Source organism: Microtus pennsylvanicus, chromosome 8 (assembly GCF_037038515.1).
Source record: "Microtus pennsylvanicus isolate mMicPen1 chromosome 8, mMicPen1.hap1, whole genome shotgun sequence".
NCBI lineage: Eukaryota > Metazoa > Chordata > Mammalia > Rodentia > Cricetidae > Microtus > Microtus pennsylvanicus.
In genome coordinates, this window is record NC_134586.1 from 103,090,010 (window position 1) to 103,103,517 (window position 13,508).

General features: G+C 44.6%; 1 protein-coding gene across 4 annotated transcripts in view; it reads right to left on the reverse strand.

The window, feature by feature from the left end:
- Sntg2 (syntrophin gamma 2) overlaps nucleotides 1–13,508 on the reverse strand; it is a 199,956-nt gene that overhangs the window by 13,895 nt on the left and 172,553 nt on the right. For all 4 annotated transcript variants that reach the window (XM_075982096.1, XM_075982095.1, XM_075982097.1 and 1 more), the window contains one exon: nucleotides 6,551–6,643. In XM_075982096.1, the coding sequence (XP_075838211.1) occupies nucleotides 6,551–6,643 (93 nt within the window). The remainder of the gene's footprint in view (nucleotides 1–6,550; nucleotides 6,644–13,508) is intronic.

Consider the following 13,508-nt stretch of genomic DNA (forward strand, 5'->3'; position numbering starts at 1 on the left):
CATTTAGTCTCAGGTTCCCGAGAATCAACAGGACAGAGTGGGCAGTGCTGCCTTTCACGACGGCTTCAAGCTCGCTTAGCACTTGCTGACATGTTTCAGAGGCAAAATATCACCTCAGCTCTCAGGAGGTTGAGACAGGGGGATAACCACAAGTCTGGGGCGAGTCTGGTTCACATAGTGAGCTCCAAACCAGCCAGGGAGAACCTTCCTCACAAAACAAGAAAATAGAATCCTCACGTCCTAAGCATGGCAGTGCCCTAAGCACCTCTGGATGGTCGACACTTGTATAGCGGTTGTCTTTAATAACCAAGAGTCATTTGTTCCAAATTTATCATGCTTTCCCTCATGAACTCTAAATGTAATTTTACTTTATTTTTTTAAAGAAAACTATTTCTGAAAACCATGAATGTCATTTCTGCCTGTGGTCTAAATCAGCTACTTAATTTCCAGACTCTGAACCCCACTCAATAGGGGATTGAGCCTCAGTACACAGGTCAGGGTGGACAAGCTGGGAACTCAGAGCCCAGACTGGCTGCCGGGAGAGCATGGCAATGGCGGTGCTTGCTCGCTTTAGTTAAAGCACCAGGAGATGAATTTGAAAGGGCCTTGGGTTTCCCCCTGGAGTAATAAATACTGAAGGATCTCAACACTTGGCTCTCCATCATGGAGCTGGAAGGCACCTTTCTGTGGTGTTAGTGACTAAAGCCCAGATCTCCAGCTACATGGAACACATATATTAGACATAAGAGCTTCTGCTTTGACTTCCTCATTCGCAGTTTTGCTGACAGCCACTTCTCATTCAAGAACACTTTGGGCTTTTAAGGCACTGCAGGTGAAACATGACACCAATACTCTCTTTGGAGTGCCTGGTGGCATCCACAGGCACCGTGACACTGGAATTCTGATGTCTTGTTTCTAGCAGAGTGACCTCCGTATCTTCCTGTCTACCATTCACTTCCTTCTTCTTTTGAATTTGGTCTCTCTGTGTCTCTATATCCTGAAGTCTTAACTCAGCCTCCTAGAATTATGGGATTCCAGCCTGGGGATCAGACTGCATAAGCGCTATCACAGCGTCGAGCAAACTGGAGTATCGCCGCTGTGACGGAGGAACATCCACGAGGCGAGGAAAAGCAGAACTCCATCACTCTGAAATTCTCCAGTTAGTAGTACCAGAAATATTTGCCTCCTTTGATCTTGAGTAGCAGAAAATTCCACAGTGTGGCTTCTTTCAGAGAGGGATGAGAGCCCCGGTGTTGCTGGAAATCTGAGTGACCCAAACTCCAGATTCCTAGGCCCTGTACTGCTGCTATAATTTTACTAGAGACAAGGCTGGGTGTTCAAACTGTTCACAATAGCTGGTAAAGGCAGAAGATCTCCTTGTGGTTTGGGTCTCCGGTTGCTCATTTTTCCACACAGCCTATATCAGGAACTTGGAGTAAAAAGCAACAGTCTCTGTTTCACCTCTTCATTTCCAGCTCCTCTCCTACTTCAGCATACCACGACAGGACCAGAAAATCAGCTAGCATCAAGTCACAGAGCAGAAGAGAGCTGTAGTGGCTGTTCTAATGCCAGCTAGCCCGGAGACATGTCATGTGACCAGTGTTCTAACCCCAGCTAGCCCAGAGACATGTCATGTGACCAGTGTTCTAACACCAGCTAGCCCGGAGACATGTCATGTGACCAGTGTTCTAACACCAGCTAGCCCATAGACACGTCATGTGACCAGTGTTCTAACACCAGCTAGCCCATAGACACGTCATGTGACCTGTGTTCTAACACCAGCTAGCCCGGAGACATGTCATGTGACCTGTGTTCTAACACCAGCTAGCCCATAGATATGTCATGTGACCAGCATTCTAACTTCAGGTTTAGGACAAAGGCCATATATCTAGAATGGTGTTCTAGCTTATTCTCACTTTGATGATTTTGAAATGTCCTAGAAATGAACAAATGTGCTAGATTGTGGTCTTCTCGTTTAGTGTCAGGGCAGGAACTATGTTTGGACATGTGTGTACTTGCGCATGTGTACATGCATGTGTGTACTTAAGCATGTGGAGGCTAGATGGGTAACCTCAGTTGCTTCTCAGGTGAAGTCCACCTTAGTTTTAGAGACAGGCCTGTCATTGGCCTGGAACTCACCAAATAAGTAAGGCTGGTTGGACAAGAAGCCCCTGAGACTGACCTGTCTTTGCATCCTCTGGCTTCCTTATGCCGTTCTGGGACTGGATCTCATGCTTGCACTATATTGACTGAGCCATCTCCTAAGCCTTACACACCCAAATCTCAAATGTCCAGTCCATGAGTCTATTTGGTTTTCTCCAGTGACTTGGACAAAATGCACAGCTATTCATTAATATTTCACATTTGGTCCTTATTTAGATTTATAACCATTCAGTGTGCAGTAATAATTTAAAGCTCCTTATACGAAGCTTACATTGCTGCAGTTCTTTAGGGAATGAAGAATTGTAATTACAGTCAAGAAAAGTGTGCTCTGTGGACTCAGGACCTGGTCTACTTATTGCAGTTGTATTGGGGAAATTTTCTTGTATATAATTTATTGAAGAGGTGTCCATGAAAATGATGCGAAGAGAGGAAGGGAGTTCACCTTTAAAGAAGGCACAGTCAGGAGGTTGTGGCCCAAGCTCAGGTTTAGATAAGCAAAAAGAATCTTAGCTGGATCTTCAGGAAAACTCGTCAGCTATGGGATGAGGCAGTGATCAGGTGTGAGAAGCTGGATGAGGTAGTGACCAGGTGTGAGGATCACAGGAGAAGCTGGATGAGGTAGTGCTCAGGTGTGAGGGTCACAGGAGAAGCTGGATGAGGTAGTAACCAGGTGTGAGGTTCATAGGAGAAGCTGGATGAGGTAGTGACCAGGTGTGAGGCTCACAGGAGAAGCTGGATGAGGTAGTGACCAGGTGTGAGGCTCACAGGAGAAGCTGGATGAGGTAGTGACCAGGTGTGAGGCTCACAGGAGAAGCTGGATGAGGTAGTAACCAGGTGTGAGGTTCATAGGAGAAGCTGGATGAGGTAGTGACCAGGTGTGAGGCTCACAGGAGAAGCTGGATGAGGTAGTGACCAGGTGTGAGGCTCACAGGAGAAGCTGGATGAGGTAATGACCAGGTGTGAGGCTCACAGGAGAAGCTGGATGAGGTAGTGACCAGGTGTGAGGCTCACAGGAGAAGCTGGATGAGGCAGTGACCAGGTGTGAGGCTCATAGGAGAAGCTGGATGAGGTAGTGACCAGGTGTGAGGCTCACAGGAGAAGCTGGATGAGGTAGTGTTCAGGTGTGAGGCTCAGTAGTGGTGGGAGTTGTCTCCCTCAAACAGAGAGCCTCTGAGAACTGAGTTTAGAGAAGGCCCTTTTGGGTCTCATGGAAAACTATAGGCCAACCCTATCATCACCCAGAACATTCTGGGTAAAGAACAGCCCGTTTTGTCCAGCCCAAGTAGGTAATAAATGACTGACATAGATTCTAATGCTTAATGGCCAAAGTTTAATCTAATCTAATCAAAGGTCAACATCCAGAAAACCTGAGGTTAGCCTTCATGCCTCCACATGCAAAAGTACACACAGTCACCAAGAGTCCAGGTCCCAAAAGCTCATAGCAGTCATGTACAACATTAAGAAACAAATGATAGTATTTAAAAATATTTTAAGAGTAAATTTGAGGAAAAGATGGTAGATTCAATGGCAAGAAATATCTTCAGAGCCACACTTGAAACCTGCATTGGAAATCAGGGACATTTTCTAGGGAAAAGGAGAGAAGGAAGCAGGCCAGGACTCAAACGTGTAGGAAAATAGCTGATGTATGACTTAGTTGATAACGTAACATCATCAATTATAGCTGTCCACAAGTTCTCAACATCCAAGAGATCCCAGCACCCACACTAGAGGGAAAGTTTGTCCACTGTGGGTTCAGCCCTCTCACAGGAAAGGGGGCCATGTAACCACAAGGCTAAACACACTGATGGCAGCCAGTGTGGAGAGCTGAGAACATTCCACAGACCCTTACAGGAACAGGAAGGATGCAGCAAGAGTACTAGCCCCTTCTTCCAGGTAGCCAGGAACCAGAGTTAACATCCAAGACCTTCCCCGGCAGTGTTGCCAAGTCCTGGCTTCACACTGGACGGGGGTAAACATGGTACTAGCCTCTTGTAGTCACAAAAGGCCTCCTGCAGAATCTTGTGTGGACTGTGCTGACCCTTGGATTGACAGGAAGACTGGGTGAGTAGGAATAAACCAGAGACAGAAGCGCAAGTGAACCTCAGTGGGATCTCCAGCAGGCAGCAGGACTGTGCGCTGTTTTGCTCTTCTTTGGTAAGGATTTTGGATATGATCTATTCCAAGATGTTGCCACGTGCAGCAGAGGAGACACCCGGAGACCCCTACAGACTCTATGGAGGTAGACCATGAACACCTGCCCTGAAGGCAGGAACCAGAAACTCTTCAGATTCGTCATCCTGAAGCACCAGAATGTGTGCATCAGAGAGGAAGCAGCAGAAACGACACGGAGTGTTCTCCTTCCTCCAGGGTAAATGCTATGACACCCCACTCATCCCAGAAGGACATGTGGAGCAAGAGTACTCAGGTCTGGTTTCTTGTTATTAGTAGCAAGTACAGGTCATGTGACTGTGTACGTCCCATGGTCAACAGAAAGATACAATGAAGAGAACCTTGCCAAGGATCGGGAAGTCATTTGCTCACTGACTCTGGGCTAGAAACATAGTTGACCTTTGATGATGGATGTAGACTTAAAATCCATTCCTGATATTCAATTTTTATGCAACTACATTTTGTTATTACTGCTATCGCTGTGAGTCCGTACTGGGAATCATCATGATCATTTCCCTGGGGGGAAGAGAAGTGATAATGTTTGTATAAGGTGTTCAGGAGCCAGGATTGTGTAACAGAAGCAGCTTCCATCTCTGTCTCAGGATTTCTCCTCCTCTGCACACAGAGAGCGTGGACATGATAATTCTATATGGTTTTCTTGCCTATTCAAGGCAGGGGCTGAGCAGCACTCCGGGCCTCCATCATGGACTTTCCAGATGTGGCAGAAGGGCCCTTCCAGGTACTGGAAATAAAAAAAAAAAATCTCCAGACATCTCCATGTGTCCCCTAGAGGGCGGACTTGTCCTAGCTGAAATCTTTGTTCTGGCAGAATGACAGCAAGGAGAAGACTTCTAGACAAAGTCACCGTCTGTAAGTACTTATTTGGGTCACAGAAGAAAGTGGCCCAAGGGGCTTAGATATGGTAGTTGGGAAATAACTATGAGAAAGTGATTGTTGATTCTTGGGAGCCTTCCATGAGACTTCACATCGTCACGGTGGATCTGGAACAGGGACAAGTTGAAGCTGAGCCTTCATCATATATGTGGAAAGCAGGTTTCGGGAACTCTGGTTACGGTTAGTGATAGCACAGCAGACATTATCATGTGTGGGGATGAGCCCAAGCATGAAGACCCTAAGACCAGACCAGAGCGGCATCCCTCACGTCAGCTGGCCCATCACCAAACAGAAGCTCCCCAGCAACCCAATTTTCTTAAGTATGGTTTGGCAGCCATCAATCTGAAGGGATTCGGCTAGCCTGAATGGACAATAAAGACTTCTCTTCTGCTTTGTTCTGCAAAAGAAGCCGCAGGAAGCTGCTCCAGAGGAGCCCCCAGGTCCCATTGCTTGAGGCCCCTTGATCCTGCTCAATCTTCTCACAGACATCACTCTTCTGCCTTGTGAGTCTGCACACAGCCGGCTGCCAAGCTTTGCTCTTGCTGAGGAAAGCCAGGGAAATCTCTAAACCAAATCTACAGGCATCCCCTGTTCACAGGGACATTCATCTAGGTGTGCTTTCTTAGGCGTCACTCATTCTTAATTAGTGAAGCAGATTTTTATAAATATTACCCGATGAAACATTGGCTCTTCACTCCGGCAAACATTTTCTTATCGCTGACGTAATTGGGAGAGCCCTAAGATGAGGACGGTAATAACCCAGTGAGTTCCTCTGCTCACACAGGTAGCTTTAATCAATAAGGCTGGACTCGAGGGCAGCTTCTGCGTTTGGGAATACATTCTACCAACGTGTGGAGCTTACTCTCAGCAAAGTACTCAGGTTCTAAGGAATGGTTGGGATTCTTTTTACTGTGTTTTAGTGTTGCTTTTTCCTTCAGAGGGACCAAGAAACCCCATCCTGTGTTTTCCTTTCTTTCTTTCACCTCACGTGTGTGTGTGTGTGTGTGTGTGTGTGTGTGTGTATGTGAAAGAGAGAGAGAGAGAGAGAGAGAAAGAGAGAGAGAGAGAGAGAGAGAGAGAGAGAGAGAGAGAGAGAGAGAGAGAGAGAATCTTATATTTGCCAAATACTATTTTGTTGGAGTTTTCTACCTGGGCTCTAGAGATTGTGAACACCCAGGGACCTCAAACTAGCCAGAAGGAAGGCAGGTTATATAGGCAGACCTCTGACTCTGTGCACAGCTGGTGGGAGCCGTCTGCTCTCAGATTTCTCTGAGCAAGTGCAACGTGACATGTATAGTACCTGTAGGGGTTCTCTGCATCTTACCTTTGTTTTGCTGTCAAAGCAGGTGAATCCCAGGGCAAAATCCACCGTGAAGCACAGAGTCTCCCCTTGCCAGCTGCACAGATATGTTTTTGACTGGAAAAGAACATTAATTTTGAGTAAGTGCTCTACAATAGTTCTGTTTAACTACAGGAAGGTAGTTGGCAGATTAGCTACTTTAGCCAAAGTACACTGTTTTAAGTCTAAACACACACATTATGTAGGATAAAAGAAGGTTTGGGAGTTGCAGGGAACACTTTCTCGCTTTTCTGTTTTCAGACAGACAAAGATGTCTTTGAAGGCATCAATTAAACAAAATCGAATCATTAAAACATTTCAACAGACATCTGTTCTCCAAGGACTTGGTTTTCTGGCTCTGACATGTGTGCACACACACTCACATGTCCAACACAGGGAAGTCAGGAGGAGCTTATCACTCTACACAGGGTGCCCTGGACATCCTCTGCACGGATACTGGTTCTGCCATTTATCTCTTGTTATCTTAGATTCTTTTCTTAGAACTAGACAAACGCCTTGAACATCACTGAAGTGTGTCGAAGATCTCTGAGGAGACTGTCACCACGTCTTGGCTCTATTTTCTCCTTTATTTTTCCTAGGAAAACAGAGAGCAGGCCCAGGAAGTGAGGACCCTGTCCAACACGACTTGACAACTCTTCCTTTTGCTCAACCCTTGGTCAGCTTCCTAACATTGTCAGGAGTCCAGAACTGTTCACCAAAACCGTGCACAAAGCAGATGCCCACTGCATGCTATGCAGACTGCTTTGATGCTGGTGGGAATTGCTAGTTCCATCCCTGCCCCCAGGAGCTGTTCCCCTCGCTTGCTTTTTCTAACTTGACCCAGACCATAAGAGGTGCTCACATTCCTTTTACAAATCCATGATAATGGGTGCTCTCATTGTGTGGGAATCACTAATTTCTGGAATTTAAATGTAGTGATGATAAACTATGAGCAACAATTTCTAGGAGATTATTGTATTCTTGGAGCCTCGGTCTCTGACATCATGAAAGCGGCAGAACTGTGAACCCCGGTGGGGAGTGTCTGGTCTTTGGTGTGCAGGAGAGCACTGCTGCAGTGTGTTAGATACTCATGTGCTCAGAGACACAGCTGGGACAGGAGACAGGAGTAGAAAGTTTGGGCAGAGGCTGAACCCTGCAAAATCTTGCAGCAGAGTCTTCCCATTCAAATCTTCAGACTCTGGCATGTGGTGTGTGTGTGTGTGTGTGTGTGTGTGTTTGTGTGTGTGTGTGCATGTGTGTGTGAACTATCAGTACCCCCCATTGCACTGGATGTTTGCTCCTTATTTTCCTTAATATGTTGGTGGGAAAAACCCTCAAGTTGATGCCTGTTTCCCAATTCTCTGAGAAGAGACTGCCTCATGGTCCATTCAGTGGGACAAGGGTATCATAGGACTTGTCACAAACATGACCATGTTAGAAGCACCCATCCTCATGGACTGCTTACATTTCAAAACAAAATCAACCATTTAAACATTTCAGTGCAAATGACAGGGGAACTTATTATGGCACATTCTTGAAATTGCTGAAGATACGGAGGCTATAAGAATGACTTTCTTAATCACTTCTAGATCTACTGGTGAAAGCATGGATAAAAGTTACACACAGAACACCGCGGAGGAGTAAGATATGTCTTTTCTTGAGAGACTCTATCTGAAGCATGTCATACAATGACCCACAAAACAATGCTTAGTGGTTGACCGTGGCATTAGACACCTAACAACGCTCTGTGAATAAATCACTATGCTCAGGAAAGAAGTACTAAACGCCTCCTACAACAACTGCCCAGCGTTCAGAACAAATTTCCAGAGCGTTTTAGAAAATATTATATGGAAATGTCAGAGAAGGCTTAATAATAGCTCAGAATACATGGCTGTGAAGGTCAGCTTCAGAACAAAAGCAAAGGCGGTCAAAAAAAGAGCAACCAATGTTTAAGAAAAATATCAAAAACCTCAAGCACAGAATCACCTGGGGAGTTAAAAAAAAACCCAACAACCTAAGACAAAACCAAACGAGAATACTAATGATCATAAAACGCCTTCTCAACTTTGTTCTGGATAAAGAGCCTTGTTGCTTAGAGATGGTGCAGAGTTAACCCCAGAGCAGTTGCTCCAGTCCATGGAGGAAATTATGTTAAAACAATGAATAGTCAGTTGGGTTTAGTGCTTGCCAGATTTCAGGAGGCTGAGGCAGAAAGGTTAACCTGGCCTACATAGTCAGACCCTGTGATAATAAAAATGATGATGGTGGTGATGATGAGGATGGTGGTGGTGGTGATGATGATGATTATGGTGATGAAGACATCAATACAAGCAACTTGAAGAGGTCCAGGACTCCAATAATGAAAAGCGAGGAACAGTTCTGATCACATCCACCTTGGAGTGTTTGTGTTCATAAGGAATGTGACATACAGTGTCTTTGTGCCTTCCACTTCCTCGTGTGTGCAAGTGTGCTCACACATGTGTGCATGTCTTATCTGTCTCCCTATCCCTCTTTCCTTCCTTCTCCCCTTGATTATGGGAAAGCGTTTTCATTTTTTTTCTAAATATTTGGTAGAAATCTCAGGTGGAAGCCTTTGCACCAAATATCCCTTTCTTGTGGGAGACGATCTGCCTCACCTTGATGGAGTTCCCCTTGATTTCTGCCATCTACTCAATGAATGCAGAGTCTCTGTCTTTCCTCGTGCTGGGCTATTTACGTCCTTTCCTCTTTCTCTCTTGTGAGTCTTTTTGCTGGCTTGTCAAAGCTAAAGATATTTACAGAGAGTCAGCTTTGTGATTTGCCTTAATGCTTCTTTGACACATGGATGGCTTAGAAATTGCCGCCTTCAAGTATTTAAGTATGTTCCCATTATCTTTCAGTTGTTGATGACTGTTTCCAGTTTGGCTGGAGAACATCTTTGGAATGGCTTCAGTTCTTATCAGTGTGTGGTGGTTGTTTCATAGTCTTGGTATGGCTTACTTTGGCATATGCCCCACAGGCCTTGAAGATAATCTCCAGGAAGCTACTGTTCAGTGGAGCGCTCCGTAAACGCTTCTCACACATTGCTGTTGGTTCGTTTCCCTTGGCTCCGTCAGCTTTTACCATGCATATCTTGCAGTTCTATGTCTGGTGAACACATGCATTTGGCCAAGTCTCCTTGGCCAGGGAGTTGGCTGCTCATTCTCCCACAATCCCTCCTGTTGTAGCTTTCTCTTTTTTGAAGTCTACTAGATTTGACAACAACTACCCTCGCATTTCTTTGACCTGAGCCATATGGTGCAGCCTCTTCTGTCTTTTCTCTTCACACTGTGTGGTGATATTTGAGGTAGCCTTTCAGTAGACACTGTATGGTACTTGCTCTCTGGGTAACTCATTTATCAGTGGTATATTCACACAGCTTCCAATGGGTAGGATTTGTGATGTCATTACCTTCTATTTTCTTTTTGTCCTCTTAATGTCATATTACTTGGGGGAAATGTTAGCATTTTGTATTTGTCTGAAGGGTTTTGTGTTTTGTTGTGGCTGTGCTCACCCTAGAGAAGAACAGAAGCCTCACCTGTTTCCCCATGGCTTTTCCTCCTCATTATTGCTCCCTTGGTTTAAGCATTTTCTCTATGTACATTTGGATTCATATTGGACAATGGTATAGTTTTTGCTTCAACCATGAAATATGACAATCTCCTACCCCCTCTCTTCCCCTTTTCCAGAAACTTCTGGGTTCCTGCTTCTGTCATTTACTTTTTGTTTAGATAAAAGTCTCCATCTATTCCTTCTAGGTATGTCTGCCAAAGACAATTTATCTTAATCCCTCTTAATTAGGAAATGGTTTGAAAGACATTTTTCATTCCTGAAAGGTATTTTCAATGGCCGTGGGATTCCGTAAGCTAATGCCTTCCTTCTGGCATCAGTGTTCATGAGAGATCTCATCTAATCTGAATTATTTTGCTCTGTAAGCTTCTATTCTTCCTCTCTGACTGATTTCAAGACTTTTTTAAATTAGGTTTTCCGAGCCGTGAGAACCATGAGAAGTCTTGGGATGGCTTCCTGGGACATTTGTTTGTGGTTTATTCATTTCTCAGATGCACATGCTTTGAGCTTTGAAAGTTTGAGCCATAATTTCTTTGGGTATATTTGTCTTCCCTCCTTTCTCCTCTTGGGACTCCCGTTCTGGACACTACACTTCAATCTGTGGTTTGAGTCTGCTGTCCCTCCAATCTGTGTTCTCTCCATTACTCACAGAGACAATTTTTGTTGTCACGGATTTGACCACAGCTCCTTCCTCTGCCCTTATTTTACCTCCATGGCTGAGCTTTTAATTTGGTCACAATAGTTTTCACATCTACTTTTTCATTTTCTTTATTTTTATCCTGTTATATTAGATCTCTTTGTCTGTACTTACGATATTTCCACTTGTTAGAATATATTCATACTTGCCTTTTGAATCATGTATTTTAAAACTGCAGCTGCCCTTAAATCATTCCCAAATAAGTTTAACATTTCTGAGTTTCAATGTTGGCACCTGAGGACTGTCTGGCAGTCTCTAAGATTTTCCTGGTTTTTGGCATGACAGGTGGTTTTCTTTCGCAATCTGGGGAGTTTTGTATTATGAGATTTCTGATCTTAGGCAAACATTCCATTTTAAACAATTTTCTTGACATTGTTTCAGTAGGGGAGGGTATGTCAAATATGCTAGATACCCAGTTTCCCCTCTTGGCTTGCCTTGTTTCCCCTGGATGAAGGAAGATATCCTGGCCATGTACTTGGCTGCCGTGAACCCACTGAGGAGGGATGTTTGGACTTGGCTGACAAAGGTAGAAATTCTGACTCAAAGTAGAAAGACAAAGTCAGTGTCTCACTTAGCCGTAGTCAGAGAAGCTTCCTCCTTTAGTAGATGTGATCTGCTAATATAGAGGCCCATAGCTGGACGATATGCAGAAAGCAGGAGACCTTGGAACGCTCAGCCCTAAGTGGGGTGTCTCCATCAATTCCCTCCCTTCAAGGCTCAGAGAATCCTAGGGCAGAGGAAGTGAAAAGTTTTTAAGACCCCAAAGGGATGAGGTACACCAAGGAAACAAGGCCTTGTAAACACAGCAGGACGGATGCAGAAACAAACTCACAGAGACTGGCAGCACACGGGTCTAAGCGAGAGGGAGCCAGTGCTGAGAGGGGATGTGGGCATAAGCACCCATTCCTAACTTAGAAGCCATTTCCAATTGATAACTGTTCACAAATGAAAACTTAGTTTTCTCCAGTGTAGTCTTACTGGGTATACAAACCAGTCTTAAGGCCAGGTCCCATGCTCAGCAGTCAAGGGACAACACAAAATGAATTCAATGGCATTTTTGAACATTATTTGTCTCACAACGCTTTATCAAGTTTCTGGTTTTGTGTGTTTATGGTATTTGTGTGTGTGTGCAATTGTATGTGTCTTTCTGCATCTATATGTGTTTTATAGCTTTGGCTTTGTCTCTTTTTCTTGTTTACTTGCTCGTTTGGTCCTCTTTTGGTGTCTTTGTATTTTATCTAGTTTTTTAGGCACCTGTTTGTACCCTAAGGAGAGAAAGGAAGAATATGGACTTGACTGAGTGAAGAAGTGGAGAGGATCTGGGAGCTCAGGCAAGGGAAAGTCATAATAAAATACTTTGTGTTAAAAAACAAAAGAAATGCTGGCTCAAGAAATTTCCCCATATTGAAACCAGAATCATAAAACAGGTGCAAGGCTTCAATAAACCTGTGGCTCAAGGAATTCTGGTAAGCAGGCCGTACCCATAATGTGCCCTGGAGCCAGGGGTTGCAAAACAGCCTGAATTGTCTCTCACCTTGCAGCTCATAAAATAATAATAATAATAACAGCAGCTGTCATTTTGGGTCTGGCAAAGCCATTCCCTCTTCTGTACTACTCTCTGCACAAAGACTGATTCTCAGATCCTGCATGGCACATTCCCTGTACCCTCAGATACTGAGCTGCAGGTTTGTGGTCACCGAACTCTTAGGCCAATAAGACTCTTCTGTTTATAGCTGAACAGTCATTATATAGATGATTTCTGTTATCCAAGCTACTCTATATATTATGTGCAATGTCTAGGGTTTTAGGTCACTTAGTGGAACCAGAAAGGGGCCCCACAAGACTTTTTAGAAGTAGTAGCTTCATAGTAATATTTCCAAACATTTTATTTTCAGTTTTTGGTCACAACATAATACAACATTTAATAAAAGCATTGAAAAACAAATGTACTGTTATTGAAACTCCAGTGTTGGTTTTCTGTGACAATTCCCAGGGTTCTAAGTACTACAGGCAGTTTTGTCTGGAACAAAGAGAAATCACATGGCATGGCTTTCCTCCCTTCCCAGAGGCCACAGTGATTCTCTCTACTGTGAGCTTACGCAGGAGCCCAGGAGAACACACTAGAGCTCGGTGCATGGTGGGCTGCAGAGCCAGTGAGCTGGGCATGATTTTTTTCCTCCGAGTTATAGTCTGGGACAGTCCCAACCTCTTCCACCTGTCTCTGAGAGGTGTATGAGTCCTTTTCCTTTCCATTTCTCAGTTACTGGCTCCTGTGAAGGATTTACAGAGACCCTGCCACTCTCAGTGTGATAGGGCAGACCCTGTCCTCATAAAAAAACACAAGAGCCTGGATTTGGAGCTGGCATGGTCCTCCTTACTAAGTGCACATCAATTGCTAAGGCTGTGAGGACCCAGTGAATGGGTGTTTTCCACAGACAGCACAGCATGGAGAAACCAAACTGCAGATCTTACGATGCCCACTGTGCAGAACTGCAGGCTTTAACTGCTAGCTTTTCTTGGCACAGAGTGCTTTTTGCTAATCAAGACTTAAAGACCCTGGGAAGGCACAATTAGAAAGCTTCTGAATACCTACCTTTGCTTTCATCTCTGAACGCCACTCCAGAAAATTACATACGTGGTAGTAGCAGGAAAATCAAG